Source organism: Balaenoptera physalus (genome assembly GCF_965194825.1).
Source record: "Balaenoptera physalus genome assembly, chromosome: 2".
NCBI lineage: Eukaryota > Metazoa > Chordata > Mammalia > Artiodactyla > Balaenopteridae > Balaenoptera > Balaenoptera physalus.
In genome coordinates, this window is record NC_138883.1 from 14,460,692 (window position 1) to 14,482,866 (window position 22,175).

Genomic DNA, 22,175 nt, shown 5'->3' on the forward strand with positions numbered 1-22,175 from the left:
CTAAAGAAAGACAATGAAAGCCAGACACAAAACAATGTGAAGTTTAAAATTACATCAAGGGGCTTCCCTGGTGGTGCAGTGGTTAAGAATCTACCTGCCAACGCAGGGGACACGGGTTCGAGCCCTGGTCCAGGAAGATCCCACATGCTGTGAAGCAACAAAGCCCCTGAGCCACAACTACTGAGCCTGCGCTCTAGACCCCTCGAGCCACAACTACTAAAGCCCATGAGCCACAACTACTGAAGCCCTCAAGCCACAACTACTGAAGCCCTCAAGCCACAACTACTGAAGCCTGTGCCTAGAGCCCGTGCTCCCCAACAGGAGAAGCCACTGCAATGAGAAGCCCGCGCACCACAACGAAGGGTAGCCACCGCTCGCCGCAACTGAAGAAAGCCTGCGTGCTGTAGTGAAGACCCAATGCAGCCAAAAGTAAATAAACTAATTAATTAGTTTTAAAAAATTTTAAATCACAGTCAAAAGTTACTAAACATTCAAAGAAGCAAGACAGTATGATTCATAATCAGGAGAAAAGTTAATCAAAAGAAACAGACCCAGAAATGATAGCAATAATGGAATCATCAAACAAAAACTTTAAAATAGCTCATATTAATATGTTTAAGAAATCAAAGGAAAACATGATCATACTGAGGAGAGAAATATAAACTATAAAAAAAGAAATGAATGGAATTTCAATGGAACCAAATGAAGTGAAAAATTCACTGGACAAGTTTTACAAGAGATTGGACACTATAGCAAAAAAGATCAGTGAACTTGAAGAAATCGCAAAAGAAACTATCTAGGCTGAAACACAGAGAAGAAAAAGAGTCTGAAAAAAATGAAAAGAGCTTTAGTGACCTGTGGAACAAGATTAAGTGGTCTAACATATATAAAATGGGAGTACCAGAAAAGGGGGGACAGAAATGCTATTTGAAGAAATAATGGCCAAAATTTTCCCAAGTTTAATGGAAACTATAAACGTACAGATTCAAGAGGCTCAATGAATCCCAAGCAGAAAATATACAAATAAAAACACATCACAATACATCATTATCAAGTTACTGAAAACTAGTGATGAAAAAGTTATTAAAAGGAGCAGAAAAAGAGACATATTACATATACAGAGCAAAGACGAGAATGCTCACAGACTTCTTGTCAGGAACAATGCAAGCTAGAAGACAAGGAAAATGCGTTCTTATAGAGCTGGAAGGGGAAAAAAAGGGTAAAGTAGAATTCTATATCTAGAAAAAATAATCTTCAAAATGAAAGCAAAACAAGGCTTTTTATCAAGGAGACCTACACCATAAGAAATGTTAAAGGAAACTTTTCAGGCTGAAGGAAAAATGATACCATTTGGAAGCTTGGCTCTACACGAAGGAAAGAACCCTGAAGTGGTGAATGTGTGTATAAATACAAAATAAATGTCTCCCTAATTTAAAATTTTCTTTTAAAAAGAATTGACCATTTAAGGAACATTTAAGGAAAAAAATAATAACAGTGTATTGTGGGGGTTATTATATATGTAGAAGTAAAATGAATGACAACAATTGTTTAAAGGACCCCAAGGGAGAAATGGAAGTACAGCTATTGTGTGGTTCTTAGGGTACATATTAGTGGCCTATTACGATTTGAGAGTAGACTGTGATGTTAAAGGTGCTTATTGTGAACTCTATACTCCATCAAAAAAATAAGGCAAGTAGATATTGATAATAAGCCAATAGAGAGAAAATATAATCTAAAAATAATCCAAAAGATAGCATGAAAAGAGGAAAAAAATACAAATAACCAAGTAGAAGATAAAATAGTAAGGTTGGACTTAAATCCAACCATATCACAAACTACATTAAATAAAAATACTTTAATTAAAAGTCAATCTGGATAAGAAAGTAAAACCCAATCGAACATTGCCTACAAGAGATCTAATTTAAATATAAAGGAATGGAAAAAGATATACTATACAAACATTAATAATAAGAAAGCTGAGTGGCTACATTAATATCAGACAAGGTGAACTTCAGGATAAAGAATATAACCAGCGAAAAAGAGGGACAATTCACAATGATAAAGGATCATTCATTTAAAAAACATAACAGTTCTACATGTGTATATACCTATTCACAGAGCTTCATATACACAAAGCAAACACTAAAAGAACTGAGAAAAGATTTTACACCTCACAGTTATGAGTTTTTTCAAAACTAAACATTGTGGGGTTTTTTTTTTTTTCCACAAATGGTGACAGGAAAACTGGATATTCACATGCCAAAGAATGAAGTTGGACCTTACACCATATACAGAAATTAACTCAAAATGGATCAGAAACCTAAACATGAGTCAAAGGTATAAAACTCTTCAAAGAAAACATAAAGAAAAAACTTCATGACATTGGATTTGGTGATGATTTTGTGGATATGACACCTAAAGCATAGGTAACAAAATTAAAAATAGATAAATTTGGTCTATGTCAAAATTTAAAACTTCTGTGCATGAAAGGACATTATCAACAGAGTGAAAAGCCAACCCAGGAAACAGGATAAAATACTTGTGAATCATATATCTGATAAGGGATTCATATTCAAAATATATAAAGAACTCTTACAACTCAACAATAAAATACCAAATAACTCAATTAAAAAATGAGCAAAGGACTTGAATATATAGACATTCCATCAAAGAAGATATACAAAAAGTCACTAAACACATGAAAAGATGCTCAACATCACTGATCACTAGGGAAATGCAAATCAAAACCATAATGAGATACTACTTCACACCCATTAATACGGCCATTATTTTTTACAAAAAGAAAAACAGAAAATAACAAATACTGGTGAAGAAGTGGAGAAATTGAACCATGGTGCATAGCTAGTGGGAATAGAAAACAGTATAACTGCTAAGGAAAACAGTGTGATGGTTCCTCAAATAATTAAACGTAGATTTACCCCATGATCTAGCAATTCCACTTCTGGGCATATAGCCAAAAGAATTGAAATCAGGTACTGGAACATGTATATTTGTACACCCAAGTTCATAGGAGCATTATTCACAAGAGTCAAAAGGTGGAAGCGACGTAAGTGTCCGTCCACAGATAAATGTATAAACAAAATGTGGTACATAGAACGGAACATTATCCAGTCTTAAAAAAGAAGGAAATTCAGACTCGTGCCACAACATGAACATTGAAAACATTAAGCTAGGTGAAATAATCCAGTTACAAAACTACAGATACAGTGTGATTCCACTCATATCAGAGACCTAGGGCAGTCAAATTCATAGAAACAGAAGGTAGAATAGTGGATACCAGAGGCTAGGAGGAGGGGAAATGGAGGGCTGGTGTTTAATGTAGACAGAGTTTCAGGATGGGATGATGAGAAAGTTCTGGAGATGCATGGTGCGGATGGTTGCACAATGTGAAAGTACTCAGTGCCACTGAATGCACACTTTAACATGATTAATATGGTAAATTTTATATGTATATGTTACCACAGTTTTTCTTAAAAAGAGGAGAAGGAGGAAGGAGAGACAGAGGAGGGAGATAAAGGATGTGGGAAGAAAACCTCAGTACATTTTTGACTGAGATGACTGAAGTTCATTTTCTTTTTCTTTTTTCTTTTTTTCTGCAGCGGAGGGAAATTCTGCTATTGCAGTCTGGCCCAGTTCCCCAGCTCTCCTCTAAGACAACTCCCGTGTGCTGGAAATCTGTAGCCAAGTGGGCCTGTGGGTCTGTATGCTGGCATGTGAACTAGTTTTTTCTTACTTCCCAGTTTAATTTAGGGGAAGGCACTTCACCAAAGTGCTTAAACAGGAAGGAGAAATTACCAACACTGTTATTCTCTCTTACAGCAGCCTCAGATTCAAGCTAAAGCTACCATTATCCTTTTCCCTCCGTTCCCTTAAAAATACTCGTTTCCCTACTGGATTCCACAGAGAAGGGAAATGTGCCTGGTTCCACAGGTGCAGATGGAGCCACAGGCCGCCTGGTCCTTACAGGCTCTTGTAGTGATAAGGACCCTGTCCCCCAGGGGTCTCCTATTTGTCCACGGGTGATCCCTGTGGACTCAGGAGTCAGGCCAGATCCCACACTTGGATGTGGATTTCCTTTTTTGGGGGGCCCCGCAGCATGTGGGATCTTAGTCCCCCGACCAGAGATCGAACCCGCTCCCCCTACACTGGAAGTGCAGAGTCTTAACCACTGGACCGCCAGGGAAGTCCCTTTGTAATTCTTTCTTTCTTTTTTTTTTTTTGGCCGGGATTTCCTTTCTGAATGATTGAATAAATGCTCAATTTATCCAATAATAGACCCTATGGGTAGTTAATTCAACTTGGTAACAATTCAAATGTGACTCCAAAGTAGAGCCTTCACATAGAGCAATAGAACTCTAGCACTGATATAATCATTTTTACGACGGAAATAACAATAATAGTAACAATAACTAATAATAGTACCAATCGTACCAACATTTGGGATACTTTCATATAACACTGCTCCTATTGACTTATTTAATCACAGTAATGCCACGAGGGAGGTTTTGTTATTATCCCCATTTCACAGATGCAGAAACTTGGGCACAGAGAGGGGAGGTAACTTTCCCAGTTCCATGTTTGTCCATAAATTTGTAGTCCTTTTTCTTTTGTTTTTTTTCAAGTTTCAGACTCTTTATTAATCAGCACAATAACCCCAGCACAATACACCAACATGATTTCGTGCATTTAGAGGGGAAACATTTCCTGGTTAAGTGAAAAATTGTGCAGGTGGCTTCTGGAAGAACTTCATTCTAAGCAGTTCTATAGTGAAACATTTCATTTAGAAGTCTGGACCTTCTTTCTTCAGTTTGCTGTAATGTACATTCACTGAGTAGAGCTTGTACTGATCATTGGGACCCAGTTTGTTCCAGGGTTCTGGGTTATTCTTTCTGTTCCAACTGACATCTGGATTGAACAATGCCAGGTGCAAGACATACAGTGCTGCTCCAGTACCTCCCACTCCAGTAAATATGAAGATGGGAATCAAGCTGGGATGCCTCTTGGCCTGAATGATGATCTGGCGAAGCATGGTTGCGACAGAAGCCTCGAGTCCAGACGGAGAGAACAACAAACTTTCAAGGGACTAAACAGTCTACTGTATTCCTTTTTCTTGACAACTACTTTCACCGTGGGATGTTCCACTGAGAAGCAGACTAGTTTGAGGCTTGCTCTGTGTTGCTGTGTTATTCAAGTTATTTTGCTAGAAAGCCTGGGAAACCAACTCAAATTTGCTGAAGCACTATGGGAATTTATCGGTGGTGTGTATCTAGCTTCAGGCACGGCTGTATCCAAGTGACTAAATGGTGGCTCGCGTGCTCTCTCGCGCGTGCTCTCTCTCTCTCTTTCTCTTTCCCTCTCCCCCCACCACGCCCACGCATGTGCGAACCCAGGCACGAGCGCCCGTGCACGCACACACACACACACACATTTTCTCCACCTCTAGAGTTGCCTACCTCTCTGCTAACATGGTTAAACTGACTAGCATCAGGCCTACATCTAAAAGTCTAGAGTTTGGGACTTCCCTAGTGGCGCAGTGGTTAAGAATCCGCCTGCCAATGCAGGGGACACGGGTTCGAGCCCTGGTCCGGGAAGATCCCACATGCCGTGGAGCAACTATGCCTGTGCGCCACAGCTACTGAAGCGCGCGTGCCTAGAGCCCATGCTCCGCAGCAAGAGAAGCCACAGCATTGGGAAGCCCGCGCACCACAACGAAGAGTAACCCCCTCTCGCCGCAACTTGAGAAAGCTGGCGCACAGAAACGAAGATAAATAAATAAATAAAGCCTAGAGTTTGGTAAAAAGACAGGGCTTTTCCCTCTAAAGTCCCAGCATGAATCTGGCCTTGAGTCTTGTGGACCTGTCTTGAGTCACCTAATATGCGTAAACCAATCACTGTGGTCAAGTGAAAGGCAACCTTGGCTTGGCCTGACCTGAGCCAATTGCCCATCTTCGTTGGGTGGGGAGAGGGTTTGGCTCCACCTAAACTGTGTGAATCAAGAGTGAGAAAGGCAAATTGAGATGTCGGTATTCAAAGAAGGAGGGAGTCCATGCAGGACAGAGCAAAATAACAGACATTTGTTGCCGCTGCCAGTAAAGCAGTCAATGGTAGACACTGGATGATATTTGACCACGAGGTTGAGTGTAGGGAATCTTTATCTTTGGATTGGACGTCCAGTAGCCTGTTTTTTCCCTACAAAGCTTGCTGACCAAAGTCCTTTTAAAGATTCTAACAGTTTTGAATTCATGACTCATGGGTCACTCAAGAAACTGAGCCACTGCCATATTTTTACTTCTATTTTGATACTCATTTATTCATTCAACAAATATTAATGCAGCCCTAGCTAGGTGTAAGGATCTTGAAATACAGAGGTGAATCAGTGTCATGGCCCTGGCTTACATTCCTGCGAGGGGCTTAATATCCATTTAATGTAGGTTTGCTTGACTACATAAATCACATGAAGCTTTTGAATATAATGTTGGATTTTCCTATGACACCATGGATAGAATTTCAAATAGTAGCAGGTAGTCAATACATGTTTGCTGATTGATTATACGATGGTAAAGATTCATCCTTGTGTATCATTATTTTTTCTCTATTGTTTATCTGTTCCTAGACCAATCAGATCATGAGTGATGGAAACCAGCTATGTTTCCGAGAACATTGATGTAATGCTTATTCCTTACAGGTGGTGGAAATGGAAATTATTTGCTATGGGAACCCCACGTCTACTAATTATTGGCGTGGTGGTAAACGTGTGTGGGAATGGGGGTCTTACAACTGTCTTTCTTCCCTTTCTGTATTTTTGCTACCTTTGATCTGGAATTTTAATCTTATTGGGTTAAATTATTTCTGGTGAGGTGTTCAAAGACTTTCAAGTATCTCTGCCTTTTAGAACGTTAGCTTCTTTGTTGTGTGTTTTTTCCTAACTATTCCAAATATAGTATAATGACCAGAAAGCAGAAAGAAAAACCATTTTATGTTCTTGAATTTGATATCATATTCACAGCTTCCACTTAGTACCTTTCTAGTTCTTAGGTTCATTTCAATGTCATTTTCGAGGTGCCTGCCAGGATTATAACCACTTCAATCCAGGTTTCTATACGTTTAGGGAATAAGTTGGTTCATTTGATTGAAACACAAGACCTTAATATCTGTATTTATACATGGCTCAAAGCTCCTAGTAGAGTTATTGTAGAGCTAGACTACTGTGCATTATTTAATATATTTATTCATTCATTAAGCAAATATTTACTGAACACCTACCATGTGTGAAGGTGGTCAAAAGGTACAAACTTCCAGTTATAAAATAAATAAGTCCTGGGGATGAAACATACTGCACGGTGACTGTAGTTAGTAATACTGTATTGTACATTTGAAAGTTGCTAAGAAAGTAAATAGACCTTAAAAGTTCAGCACAAGAAAAAAATTGTAACTATGTGCGATGGTGAATGTTAACTAGACTTGTTATGGTGATCATTTCACAGTATATATATATATATATATATATATATATCTCAAATCATTACATTGTACACCTGAAACTGATATAATATTATATGTCAATTAAATCTCAGTTTTAAAAAGTATCAACAACAAGGTCCTACTGTATAGCACAGGGAACTATATTCAATACCCTGTGATAAACCATAATGGAAAAGAAAAAAATGAAATGAAACAAAATGAAATTAAATAAATAAATAAATAAGTTCGTACTCTCAAGGGCTAGGAAGAGATGTAAACCACAGAATGGGGGAGAGTAGTCAGGGAAGGGCCCTTAGATTGGGGGAGTGTATTAGCTTGGCAGCCATAACACAATATCACAGATAGAGTGGCTTAAACAACAGAAATGTGTTTTTTCACATTTCTAGAGGTTAGAAGTCCAAGATCAAGGTGCCAGCAGTTTTGGTTTCTGCTGAGGCCTCTCTCCTTGGCTTACAGATGGCCATCTTCTCACTGTGTGTTCACTTGGTCATCTCTGTGTGTCTTTGTCTGTGCTAACCTCTTATTCTTATTAGGACGCCAGTCATATCGAACTAGGGCCACCCTTACAAACCCTTTTTAACTTAATCACCTCTTTAAAGGCCTTATTGGTGAATATAATCACATTCTGAGATGCTGAGGGCTAGGGCTTCAATATGAATTCTGGGAGGACACAATTCAGCCCATAACGGGGGTTCAGGGAGGTCCTCTCTGAGGAGGGGAGACATCTGAGCAGAGACCAAATGAGGGAACAAGTCACAGGTGTAGGGTGAGTCATCTGGGGGAAGAGCGCTTCTGGCAGGGGGACGGTGAGTGCACAGGCTCGAGGCTGGAGGCTGGAATATCAAGGAGGCCATGGTGACCGGAGCCCATGAGGGAGGGCAAGGATGCCACAGGTTCAAGCAGAGGCCAGCCATGAGGAAACCTGGAGGCATGGTGAAGACTGAATTTTCTTCCGAATGTCATGGGAAGTCAGGGGAATGTTTTGAGCAAGGCAGGGACATAATTTCACATATGTTTGTAAAGGATTATTTTTAAATTTGCCACAGATTTTCTGTAGACTCCCAAGAATTCACTTGGAAAGATCATACTGATCATGAAACCCAGAAAAGTTGAGATGCGGACCTCAGCGGTTACTCTCCACTGATTTCCTAGGAATTCCTTCCCTCAGAGGTTAAGGTATCAGCTAAGAATTCTTTGGAATACTGGATTACTGCTGAGGTTTCTCCTGCCACATGCAATGATGCTGAGTTTCTGACAAGAGAAATATCTGGCTCAATTTGCATATATGGAAAAATACCCTTTTCTTGAAGAAAAACTTTGGTTCTTATGATTGGGTCTGTAGTAATTTATTTATAAGGAGTGATGTTAAATTGGCATCACTTGGGACAACTTGAGTCAGGGCAAAACTCTGAGGTGTCTTTTCCATCTTTGACAAATGTCATCTCTAGAATAGATGAAGTAACAAGAGAGAATACCAATTACTTTGGAAGTCTTGAGCAACCTGTTGCCAAAAAATAAGGGATCTCCACAAAGCAAGTCACATACCTAGACCCTATTCTGAAATAACCAGAGACTGGGCGTTCTAAAGCCCCATGCACAGGAAGCCTGCATGACCCTGGATTATAACCCAAACCATCAAGACATTTTAAGTCACTAAAATGGCCATATCCATCTGTACAAGGTATTTATGTTGTACTCAGATTCAAGCACTATACTCAGTAGAAAACATATTCGTTGGATAGATTGGTAGTCATTTTCATGGGAACTTGTAAACATGAGCCATCAACTTTTCCCTCTTGTATCTCCATTAAACTTTGTTACTGAGGGCTGCCTTCTGGAATCTGTAAAAAACTTCCTCATATAGAAGAGTAGAACGATTTTGGACACACACACACACACACACACACACACACACACACACAGAAACTTTCAACTGTAATTTCCTGGTTAGAGATAGTAGAATTTAGGTGAGATCAGTTAGATTTCAAAAATAACAATAGGTCACTTTTTCAGCCTCTCTTCTTTTGGAAACACACTCTCTGTTTTATGAATGGCGAGATGGTAAATAGCAAACAAATTTATCTAGTATATGCCATGGAAATCGTTTAGAGATAACTGGAAACAACTTCAATATGAATAGGAAAGCGTCCCTCCCCACCACAGGGAGAGAAAATGGACTAACCTACTCTGGCCAAATAATTAGAATTATATATGTGTGAATTTCCATATCTAAATCCAAACACTCCTTGTTTAGAACATTCCTCTAAAGATTGTCTTCAGGCACCTGAAGACACCAAATGGCCCAGGATCACAATACCTTTTCACAGAGTCTTGGTACTGAAGGATAGAATTCAAGGCATTAGCCAGAATATCTCAGTCAAGTTCTCCAGCATTTTGAAGCTATCCTTGAAGGCTGCATTAAAAGGATAGCACAGCGGTAAAGTAATGTCTCATTTGCTTCAATAAGCAAAGTTGGAGATTATTTATGATAACACAGTCATCAGGAGAATGTGTTCCTGTGCATTCTGAAGACATGGAGCCTCTCTTTGAGTCTTACTATTAAGTCCTTGCTGTGAAGGGGTGGTAAGTGTGATTAAGCTGTTAGATTAGCAAGGTTCTACTGCATTTTCGCTTTAAGCCAGAGTGCTTTCACAGCTGAGCTGTAATGCTCTGAAAATGCCTGCATAACAAGATCCAGACGTGGAGTTGAATCCCAAATGGTAAACGGCCAACGGCATTTATCCACTATTACATTGTTGAAGCCATAAAGAGTCAGCACGTCTGAAGAGGCACTGTGCCTAAGTCCCAAAGCATAGAGGAAGCCAGCGCAGGAAATAGGTGGCTCTTTCAATAATAACATACCTCTACAGGGTGGGAAGGTAGTTCCATTTTCTAGAGAATACCAGCGTGAACTCCAATCCCTTCTTAGAAGTCAAGTAGAAAGAATGAACCTAAATTATCCTATTGATGACTAAATGTTACATTTAGCTCCCCGGAGTCCATGCTTGGAAGAAAATTTCAAGGAATCACATTTAGCTTGCTGGCCAAGTGGGACTTGCCACATACTTGAGTAAACACAGGTTTCCTAATAAACTGCCTTTCTTAGAAATCTGAAGTACTGAAATCCTTGAGTTCAGGAGGACTTAAATATCTCAGGGAGGCAGGAAAAGGGATCAAGTTGTAGAACGATAGAGCTAGAAAGAAAACCAAGTGCACCTTACAGCAGATAGCTAAAGGAGTGTGAGAAATTACATTGTAGAAAAGTACATTGCAGCTGCCAGTTGAGGCTCTAGCTTGCAAAGTTGCCTGGACCCATGAATAGGTTGAATCTTGTACAGACCCTATTTGCCTGGCTTGATAGACTTTCATTTCCCATGAGATTGATGCGTTTGGCAGGTGTGACTTTGGACCCGTGCCGAGCAAAATAGGGGAGCACAGAACTACAAGACTTGGCCTTGGGCTTGAAGAGGTAGGAAGTGAACATGCACACCTGCAACAAAGGTGACAACATGCTGGTGGGGTTTTAGGGATAGATTTTAATGATGTTAGGTAGAGTTTAGTGATTGTGACCAAGAACAGAAAGGTAAATGTTTCCTTTGCTTCGTTGGTAGCTTATCAGAAGAGTTTTAGGGCAGGGCCAGGGGTGCTGAAGCACAATGTGCTGAGGCGCAATTATCAGGAATGCTGGATCTAGAAAGATGGATGAAATCTATCAGTGACTCCATTCACAGCATCCAAAGTCACAGAGGGGGAAGGTATTACTGTTTTCTAGGACGATGAAAGGTGACATTTAATTGGTTATCTTTGTAAACTTTGGGATATAAAAATGAAACGAAACCTTTACCCAGGATCGAAAGTAACCATCATTGTCTTAATTATATATACAAGCTCCGTGACTCCTTTTGGTCCTAATGGTTCCTCTCTTTCACAGACAAAACATTTTAGTACATTGATGTCCTTAAATGTATTACATAGAAATTATTTTAAATGGGGAAAGTCCAAGAAGAAAAAATAAGATACATTTTATCTTCTAAATGGAATAAGTAAAAATCAGTTTCTGACTGCGTATCTGCTATCACTTCACCTAGGAGTGACTGGGTGGATTTTTACTGGGTTGGAGGGCACGTTTGCAATGATGTAACGTGAAATATGGGCTCTGTGGCGAAACTTACTTGGAGTTGGGTCCTGGAGGGCTACTTCAAAGAGAATGACAATCATCACTCAAAGATGTGGAACTGGCAGGGTGGGGTGGGGTGTATGACTGCCAATGACCAAAGAAAAAACACACCGTACGTATTATCCTAGGTCAGGTTCTCCCAGAAACAGACTCGGAAATGAAGATTCATGTGCAAGGAATTTTTAAAGGAGTTGCTCCCTGGGGAAAATCAGAGAGGATGGGGTGGGAGTGGGAGGACAGACAGGCAGGACAGAGAACATAAAGAAGCCAAGCCAGGGAGCCACTGCAGGCAAGTCCGAGCCTCAGCCTGACCCTGGGACGGCCGTGGAGTATAAGTTACACCGCAGACTTGATCTCAACTCTGGGCAGAGAGCTGGGCTTTCATGTTGGGTACCAGTCAGTTATCGACCAAGGGCCCCCCAGGAGAATCTAAATTCCAGTCTTCTGAAGAGAGTCACCGGTGCTGGCCATTGGATGCAAACGTAGAAGCCAAGGGTAGGGCATCCAGAAATGGAAAAAGAATTTTGAGGGGATCAGAGAGACCCCCCCCCAATAGTTCATCACATGTATTAAAACCTGTGTACAGGACAAGGAATAGGTATTTCAGATGAGTCCAAAATTCTAAGGGCAGACACTTCAAATTGCAGAAGCTGGTTTTCAGTTGAGCTGCTTCTCTCACGGGTGGGCAACCCTTTGCAGCTGGCAGCCGCGGGGGTGTGCATACTTGGTCACACTTTTGTACAGCGGCTGGTGATTCCCCTTCGTAGCTGCTGTTTAATCTTAGGTGCCTGCCGAGCTCTTCTCCTGCTGCCCTCGTTGTGGTGGCTGCAGGACTGCTCTGGGGGGTACGTCTGACCCAAAACACCTAACAAGCCTCTTTCTTATTCAGCCTGTGTCTGGAGGAACCCTTTTTTTCTTTCTCTCCAGACTGAGGGAAGGAGAGGCTGAGACAGTTCTCTTTGAGAAGACTCCATAGTCAAGGGCTAGATGCTGTGATACAAATACTGTAAGAGGGTCATGAAAATGGAGGTTAATTAGGATTGGAGGAACCATGGAAGGATTCTTGGAGGAGATGGGGCTTCATCTCGGCCTTGTAAATCAGTGGCGCTCAGAGCGGTGGAAGACAGAAGGAAGGGCGTCCTGGCAGAGGGAAACAAACTGGGTGGAGGCACACAAGCGAGACCCGATATGAGCTTTAATGGCACAAGCTGAAGACTGGCTTAGCCCAAGTAAAGAATCACGGCACAAAAAGCTGACTGTTGGGACTTCCCTGGTGGCGCGGTGGTTAAGAATCCGCCTGCCAATGCAGGGGACAAGGGTTCGAGCCCTGGTCTGGGAAGATCCCACGTGCCGCGGAGCGACTAAGCCCGTGCGCCACAACTACTGAGCCTGCGCGCCACAGCTACTGAAGGCCGTGTTCCTAGAGCCTGCGCTCTGCACCAAGAGAAACCGCAATGAGAAGCCCGCGCACCGCAATGAAGAGTAGCCCCTGCTCACCGCAACTAGAGAAAGCCCGTGCGCAGCCACGAAGACCCAACGCAGCCAAAAATAAATAAATAAAGTTATAAAAAAAAAAAAGGAAACAAAAGGCTGCCTGTTGGTCGCCCTGGGCCTGAAAATTGGGTCATGGTCTTAAGCCGTCTCCCACTCCTGCTTGCTTCCGCTTATTTCTGATTCTCTGCCCAGTTCCCCACTCAGGCTTGCTTTCCATCAAGCTGCGACGTGTGCTGGACCATCTTCCTAATTAATACGTGCCAGGTTCCATGAGCTGACAAGCTTTCAATACAGAGAAACAAATGATACAAGCCAGGACAAAAAGCAGAACAAATAAAGACGGCAGGGGGGGCCTCGCGTGAACAGCATCATGGAACAGGCAAATTTCCGAGACTTTTTGGAAAAGGGGAAACCTGATGTGTTAATTAGGCGTCTATGTCAGTAATAAGCCTGCTCGGAGGAAGGTAATGAAAGAAACAAAAGGGGCAGCGGCGGGGGCTGTTCAGGCAGAATGGAAGTTATGGTGTAAGGAGAGGGGAGAGACTTTATTATCCTTCTCTGTTATTTTATGTACGTCTGTGGTCTGTTGGCTCCATGAGACAGGACTCAGCCTTCTGTGTTTTGTAAAGCCCCACGAATAAAGAGCTTTGGGTATAAATGACATTGCAGTTTCTGCCCCCGGGACCCAATTCAACAGGAAGTACTGCAGCCTTACCAGCTCCAACTGGTGGCGGATTTGGGCTTTTCTGAGCATATTCGACTCAGAGGAGCTGTCTGCTGCTGAGATGGGCCAATAGAAGGGTTCAAAGCAAGAGGAAGCACAGCAGGGCCATGAGGCAAAAGAACACCCACGATGAGGGACGAGGGCTGTGGAGCCTAAGCGTTTATGCAGCCTCAGTCCACTCGGCCGAGGGGATTTGAACGCGGGCACGGGAATCAGACACACGTGGCTCTAACCCCAGCTCTGCCCCTTGCTGGCTCTGTGGTCAGATCTTCCAGCTGGTACTACTGAGCCGAGAAAAGACAGTCTCTCTTCTACGCCGCTGCCAGATTCATTTTCCAGAAGTGCAACTTCAGATATATCTCTCTGCTGTTCAGAACCGGCTCCCAACCACTTAGCCGGGTGGGTCCCTGCAGGCTTTGGGGACTGAGCGAGTTAGTTACCCCTCCTACACCTCACTCTCTTCTTCTGTGAAGTAAGGATAATAGTCACTGCATTGTTGCACTGCTGTAAAAATTAAAGGTAATCCTTATAAAGCACTTGGGACATACCAAGTGCTCAGTTAACATTCACTTTCATTAACTGTTAAGGGACTGCTTGAGTGCAAAGCCCAGCTCTCCACTTGCTAGCTCTGTGATCTTGGGCAAATTTCTTAATTTCTCTATGCCTCAGTTTCTTACCTGTAAAACAGAGTTGTTGATGGGATTAGATGAGTTAATGCCTCTTAAGCATCTTGAGCAGTACTTGGGTGTTCAGTAAGCTTTAGTTTTATATTATTATGCTATCACTGTCATTAGCAGCGCCATCACCATCATCATTTAGATCTGGGAGAAAAAAGAAGGACATTGGGAATATGCGTATTGAAAACTGTCCCTGAGGTCGCCCGGGGAGGGGAAGAAGTGGAGGAGCAACTGGGCATTCTCCACCCTCCTCTCCAGGGATTCGGGCAGGCCCCTTGGTCACTGGGACATTTATGATGAGGGAGGGGCTTCCGGATACTGAGGCCTGTGGCCTCTGGCTGTTCTCTCCTGGCCTGCCTGGCTCTAAGGCTGGGCCCCCTCCCATCCCAAGCCAACTGGAAATGGGGGGTAAGTCTTCCCATATCAGCCTGTGGTGATCATGGGGGTTAAGTGGAGAACTCGTGTTCCCTCTGCTGTCATGAGTGTTCCTCAGGGAAAGTTTGTTACGTGGACCAAGGTGGACAGTTACTGCTTTCCTTTCTAAAGGTAATGGGTAACGTTACACCAATTTTGTGTCGTGTCCCTGAGGCTGTCAAACATGTCCCCACCCCTTTGCCAAGGGGATGGCTATGCAACCCAAACAGGGTAAATCAAAATCATGATGGGGGTTTGTATGAGAGCTGGGGGTGAGGGTGGGGTAGGGGTGAGTTTCTTTCTCTTGCCCTGAGATCAAGAGAGGTAAGGATCATAGGAATCTAGATGTGCCAGGGCATTCTTGCTACCACATTGGAGAGATTCTATCTGAGAGAAGTGAAACCAAGTCAAAAGATAGACAAACTCGTCATGTCATTGCTTGAGCCACTTGATACAGCCATGCCTGGAGGCAGCACCCCCAGACTTCCCAGGTACCTGAGCCAATTAATTCCCTAAAACTGATTGAATTGGGGTTCAGTCACTTGTGCTGACTAATAACGGTGCCTTTTTTTGCAACCATGAAAATTTTGCTTCATATACATGAGACTCATTTCCATTAAGAATAATCAGATGAAGAAGATAGTTGTTGGGAGTCAGCTAGGAGCGAGGACTAGAAAGCTGAGGTACAGCAGAAGGCGGAGAGGAAGCACTGAAGCCTTGGGAGAGATCAAGGAAGCTGAGGGGAAGTAAACAAAGGCTGGAGACCGACCAGCTGGCTGAGTTTGAGAGGAGGCGGAGAACAGGGTCACATCTAAGAGGAACAGACAGCACAGGCCATGCCGTGGGGTTATCACGGACACGGACAAGGTGCTGAATGACCTTGCGTGTGGTGGCACAAACTCGGCAAGTCACTGTTCAGCTGGGCTGAGCTAATTAAATAAAAATTATCCGAATCATCTAAATCACGGAAGTCAGTGTGGGCTTGGATCCACATAGCCTTGGGTTCAGGGCCAGCTTGGGACATTCAAGTTGAAGGATATTAGGGAAGTTATTGGACATCTCTGAACCTCAGTTTCCATTTCTGTACCATAGGGATAATAACACCTTTCTCACATAAAACGTAATGAGGCTACTATTTTTTTTTTTTAAAGGGAACGCTATTTATTTATTTATTTATTTTGGCTGTGTTGGGTCTTCGTTTCTCTGCGAGGGCTTTCTCTAGTTGCGGCGAGCGGGGGCCACTCTTCTTCGCGGTGCGTGGGCCTCTCACTGTCGCGGCCTCTCTTGTTGCGGAGCACAAGCTCCAGATGCGCAGGCTTAGTAGTTGTGGCTCATGGGCCTAGTTGCTTCGCGGCATGTGGGATCTTCCCAGACCAGGGCTCGAACCCGTGTCCCCTGCATTGGCAGGCAGATTCTCAACCACTGCACCACCAGGGAAGCCCAAGGCTACTATTTTATTCAAGTTATTTCATACCCCTGGGACCACAATATAACATGAGAGAGAAGCCCCACAAATCCATGCTAAAAAGCGCCAAACACACTGAATATGTGGATGAAGAATCCAACATAGAAGAAAAAACTTTTTAGCATGCCTATTATCTGCAAAAGAGTGTTGATTTACAAGCAAATCATTGTGAAACCATAGGGAAGGCAAATCTGAAAAGTGTCCAGACAGTAAAATGTGGGAAATGGAAAAGTATGCAAGAGTCTTTATGAGTACTTTTAAATCTATAAATTATTATTAATGCTATTTTTACTTATTATTTTGCCATTTTCATAGTTTTATTTTAGTAAAAGAAAATGTTTTAAGAAGTTTTAGAAGTCCTTCTTGCCATTAGGCATTACACCCCTTTGTCATATTAGCTGATTCAAGCAAGCCTGACACAGAGTCGAGGAGGGTGGCATCCATTCTCCCATTTCTGTCCCAGGACAAAGCAGCAGGGTCTGGGGGTGGCTGTGAAGTAGCAGCACAGTTAGTCCCTAGGGTAGCAAGAAGATAGGGTTCTCTGGGCTTGTGCTAGTGATGGTTCTCCTCCTGTGTGAGTTAGAGAGAAAAGAATCAATAGGAAGGATAGATAGATAGATAGATAGATAGATAGATAGATAGATAGATAGACAGATCTAGATATCTATCTATCTATCTATAATGATAAAGGGAGGTTATCTATCTATCTATCTACCATCAGTCTATCTATCCACGGAGTAGGGGGAAGAGAGAGAGAGATTGAGAGGTTGAGAGAAAGAGAGAGAGAGAGAGAGAGAAACAGAGAGACAGACACAGAGAATTTGAAGGAATTGGCTTACATGATTACAAAGACTGGTAAGTCCAAAACCTGCAGGGTAGGCCAACAGGCTGGAGACCCAGGGAAGAGTTGTAGTTGAGTCCAAAGTCCAAGCCTGCTGGCAGAATTCCCTCATCTTCCAGGAGGTCAGTCTTTTTCTTTTTCTATTAAGGCCTTCAACTGAGTGGATATGGAGGGTAATCTGCTTTATTCAAAATGTTAATCCTATCTAAAAATATCTTCACAGAAACATCTAGAATAGTATTTGACCGAATAGCTGACCTAACCAAACTGACACATGAAATTAACCATCATATCTCCTCAAATGGTTTTTGGGACATTGACTTCCCAAATGAGGTCCTGGGGGGTGGGGGTGGGGAACATGTCTGTGAGACACTACCAACAAAACCCTAACCCTCATGTCCCCGTCTTGAGACTCCCTAAAATAACCAGGGTGAGGGTGATGAATGCCCAGGAGAGCAACTGGGGACTTCAGTCATGGAGAGTTGGGCCTTTCTATTAAAGTGTCTTTAACTTAAAATGTCTAGCTAGGCCTGGGGACATTTAGTAAGTAGATCCTGAAGACTTCCATCTTTATACCCAGTGACCAGAATATGTTGGGACAGGGTACAGGTATTCAGTGATTGTTCGATGAATAAGCCTTCACAAATGTTGGCATAGACAAGTGGCTTATTCATTAGAAGCTGAACTGGAAATAAATGCTATGACTTGTGTTAGTCCAGTGGTCCATGTACAAGACCTTGATAGCAGCCTCCTGCAGTAATAGAAGAAGCCCCGCCTCCGGGTCTCAGCTCTCCCTCTGTCCATGAGCCTTAGGAGAGTGTGCCACCCTCTCTAGGGTTCTCTTTTTTCTCAGGATGATCTGTATGGTTTCTTCCAGTTCTCATGTCTACAATTCAGTAAGATTATCCAGATAGTGACCAAACAGCAGGATATGGTGCATGGAATTCATACCAATGAAAAGAGATTCAGAGAAAGATGCCAACTGACCCCTGTTCCACCTTCTCTACTTGATTTTAGAGCAATTGCCTCTTTGAGCAACCAGACCAAGTGAATGATTCTTTACCATCCTGGGATCTCATTCTCTTTTAATAAACTATTGGTTCTAATGTTTAAAGAGACGTTTTAAAATTACCTAAAATTATAAAATATAAATACACATAAAGAAGGAATTTAAGATCCCATAATCACCGAACCCAGTGATTACCTCTGTCAACTTTTTGGTATCCATCCTTCCAGACATTTTCTATGAACATATATGCAATTTTATGTGTCAAAAAGAGGGGCCAGAGAAGCAAGAAGAACCACAATCCTGCAGCCTGTGGAACAAAAACCACATTCACAGAAAGATAGACAAGATGAAAAGGCAGAGGGCTATGTACCAGATGAAGGAACAAGATAAAACCCCAGAAAAACAACTAAATGAAGTGGAGATAGGCAACCTTCCAGAAAAAGAATTCAGAATAATGATAGTGAAAATGATCCAGGACCTCGGAAAAAGAATGGAGGCAAAGATCGAGAAGATGCAAGAAATGTTTAACAAAGACCTAGAAGAATTAAAGAACAAACAAACAGAGATGAACAATACAATAACTGAAATGAAAACTACACTAGAAGGAATCAATAGCAGAATAACTGAGGCAGAAGAACGGATAAGTGACTTGGAAGACAGAATGGTGGAATTCACTGCTGCAGAACAGAACAAAGAAAAAAGAATGAAAAGAAATGAAGACAGCCTAAGAGACCTCTGGGACAACATTAAACGCAACAACATTCGCATTATAGGGGTCCTAGAAGGAGAAGAGAGAGAGAAAGGACCAGAGAAAATACTTGAAGAGATTATAGTCGAAAACTTCCCTAACATGGGAAAGGAAATAGCCACCCAAGTCCAGGAAATGCAGAGAGTCCCATACAGGATAAACCCAAGGAGAAACACGCCGAGACACATAGTAATCAAATTGGCAAAAATTAAAGACAAAGAAAAATTATTGAAAGCAGCAAGGGAAAAATGAAAAATAACATACAGGGGAACTCCCATAAGGTTAACTGCTGATTTCTCAGCAGAAACTCTACAAGCCAGAAGGGAGTGGCATGATATACTTAAAGTGAAGAAAGGGAAGAACCTACAACCAAGATTACTCTACCCAGCAAGGATCTCATTCAGATTCGATGGAGAAATCAAAAGCTTTACAGACAAGCAAAAGCTAAGAGAATTCAGCACCACCAAACCAGCTCTACAACAAATGCTAAAGGAACTTCTCTAAGTGGGAAACACAAGAGAAGAAAAGGACCTACAAAAACAAACTCAAAACAATTAAGAAACTGGTCATAGGAACATACATATCGATAATTACCTTAAACGTGAATGGATTAAATGCTCCAACCAAAAGACACAGGCTTGCTGAATGGATACAAAAACAAGACCCATATATATGCTGTCTACAAGAGACCCACTTCAGACCTAGGGACACATACAGACTGAAAGTGAGGGGATGGAAAAAGATATTCCATGCAAATGGAAATCAAAAGAAAGCTGGAGTAGCAATACTCATATCAGATAAAATAGACTTTAAAAGAAATAATGTTACAAGAGACAAGGAAGGACACTACATAATGATCAAGGGATCAATCCAAGAAGAAGATATAACAATTATAAATATATATGCACCCAACATAGGAGCACCTCAATACATAAGGCAACTGCTAACAGCTATAAAACAGCTATAAAGAGGAAATCGACAGTAACACAATAATAGTGGGGGACTTTAACACCTCACTTACACCAATGGACAGATCATCCAAAATGAAAATAAATAAGGAAACAGAAGCTTTAAATGACACAATAGACCAGATAGATTTAATTGATATTTATAGGACATTCCATCCAAAAACGGCACATTACACTTTCTTCTCAAGTGCGCACAGAACATTCTCCAGGATAGATCACATCTTGGGTCACAAATCAAGCCTCAGTAAATTTAAGAAAATTGAAATCATATCACGCATCTTTTCTGACCACAACGCTATGAGATTAGAAATGAATTACAGGGAAAAAAACGTAAAAAACACAAACACATGGAGGCCAAACAATACGTTACTAAATAACCAAGAGATCACTGAAGAAATCAAAGAGGAAATCAAAAAATACCTAGAGACAAATGACAATGAAAACACGACAATCCAAAACCTATGGGATGCAGCAAAAGCAGTTCTAAGAGGGAAGTTTATAGCTATACAAGCCTACCTAAAGAAACAAGAAAAATCTCAAGTAAACAATCTAAACTTACAAAAAAAAAAAAAAAGAGGGGCCATGTTATACATCACTAGTTCTAAAGTTCCATCTTTTAGGATTCTAGGACCAGTCTTCCTTCTTGTTTGTTTCTTGGTTATTTTTCTCTTTTTCAGTCTTCAAGAGCTCTTCACAATAGTATCTCAGATTCTGGTTTTATTGTAAATAGTGCAGACAAGAGGCAGAGATTTGTCTCAGTGGCTGGAAGAGAAAGTTGAGAAGGTCAAAATGTAGAGAGCTCTTGGGAGGGTCAAAGCACGAAGGGTTTTTACCCAGGTGAACTCTCCCTTGGTAGTGGGTTGAATTACGTCCCCCCAAAATATACATCCAAGTCCTAACCCCTAGTACCTGTGAATGTGACCTTATTTGGAAATAGGATCCTTGCAGATGTTAAAGATCTTAAGGTCAATCTGGATAAGGTATTTGCTTATCTGCAGAAGTGTGGGCCCTAAATCCAGCAGCTGGAGTCCTTATAAGAGAAAGGAGATTTGAGACACAGACACAGACACACAGAAGAGAAGGCCATGTAAAGATGGAGCAGAGATCAGAGTGATGCGTCTACAAGCCAACGAACGCCCAGGATTGCCCACAGCACCAGGAGCTAAGAAGAGGTATGGAATGCATTCTCCCTCAGAGCCTCCTGAAGGAACCAATCCTGCTGACACCTCGATGTTGGACTCCTGACCCCCAGAACTGTGAGAGAATAGATTTCTATTGCCGCCAAGTTTGTGGTAATTTCTAATGGCAGCCCCAGGAAGCTAATACACCCTCTATATCTTATGCTCTCTTCTTTCATTTTATTCTTGTTTCCCGACTTGCCTGGTGAGCCATTGAATGCCTTTTCAGCAGACCTGGGAAGTCAGTCCTGGTAAGTGGGGTCAGGCCTACTTCAGTTTCCTGAACAAAATGTTCAGAAAACATTGGAGTTTTTCCCAGAATAACTACATAATGTACAAATTGGGCCCCCTGGCTCTAAAAATTCAAACTGATAAAGGCAGTTTAAGACTCTGAGCAAAACTACAGTAGTGATTTATGGTTTACAAAGTATTTAGACCGAAGTGCAGCAGAACTTCCAAAATAATAACAAAGTCCCAACTCCCAGTACTTGTTTTAAAGTCACCTCCATTCTGGAGAGCACTGGGGTCCGATTAGGAATGCCCAAATTATCAAGTTTCATCTCTTTGACTAAACTGTTATTGCTGCTGATAATAGCTGAGGAGGTATCAAGAGTGTGCCCAGCACAGAGAGAATTCCCTTCTAAATAAAAATCAATTTTGCTAATAAACACTATATTTTAGAAGCATTTTTTAGGTCTTCTTAGCTATTTTTCTGTCCTGTACTAGCACTACATGAGGCACATCTTACTGTATTTACCCTTCCTTTCATTATTATGCCAGCAGAAAAAAATGCATGTCACACTTTCTAAGAAAAGTTGCGGAGGGAGGGTGAGAGGCAACATCGTCTATGGGGGCTTATTCCCATGGAATGATGGGGGTCTGTAGGAGATGAAAATAGATGGATTTGGAAGCAGTACTGGGGTCTAACATTTGAGAAACTGGTTTCCAATTTTTGCACTTTACATTATAGCAATGAA

At 41.8% G+C, this 22,175-nt stretch overlaps 1 protein-coding gene and 1 pseudogene across 4 annotated transcripts in view; one reads left to right on the plus strand and one right to left on the minus strand.

Annotated features, from left to right (window-relative positions):
• Positions 1 to 22,175, plus strand: part of EFCAB11 (EF-hand calcium binding domain 11) — a 228,639-nt gene that overhangs the window by 186,787 nt on the left and 19,677 nt on the right. The window contains exon 6 of one of the 3 annotated variants that reach the window (XM_082451438.1): positions 107 to 4,878. The exons of the other annotated variants lie outside the window; for them this stretch is intronic. Coding sequence (XP_082307564.1) covers positions 107 to 170 — 64 coding nt within the window. The 3' untranslated portion in view covers positions 171 to 4,878. Of the gene's footprint in view, positions 1 to 106; positions 4,879 to 22,175 lie in introns of those variants that run through there. 3 annotated transcript variants of the gene reach the window in all.
• On the minus strand, positions 4,789 to 5,113 carry LOC309655775 (cytochrome c oxidase subunit NDUFA4 pseudogene; annotated as a pseudogene). Its single transcript has one exon. The product of its transcript is annotated as a cytochrome c oxidase subunit NDUFA4 pseudogene (transcript).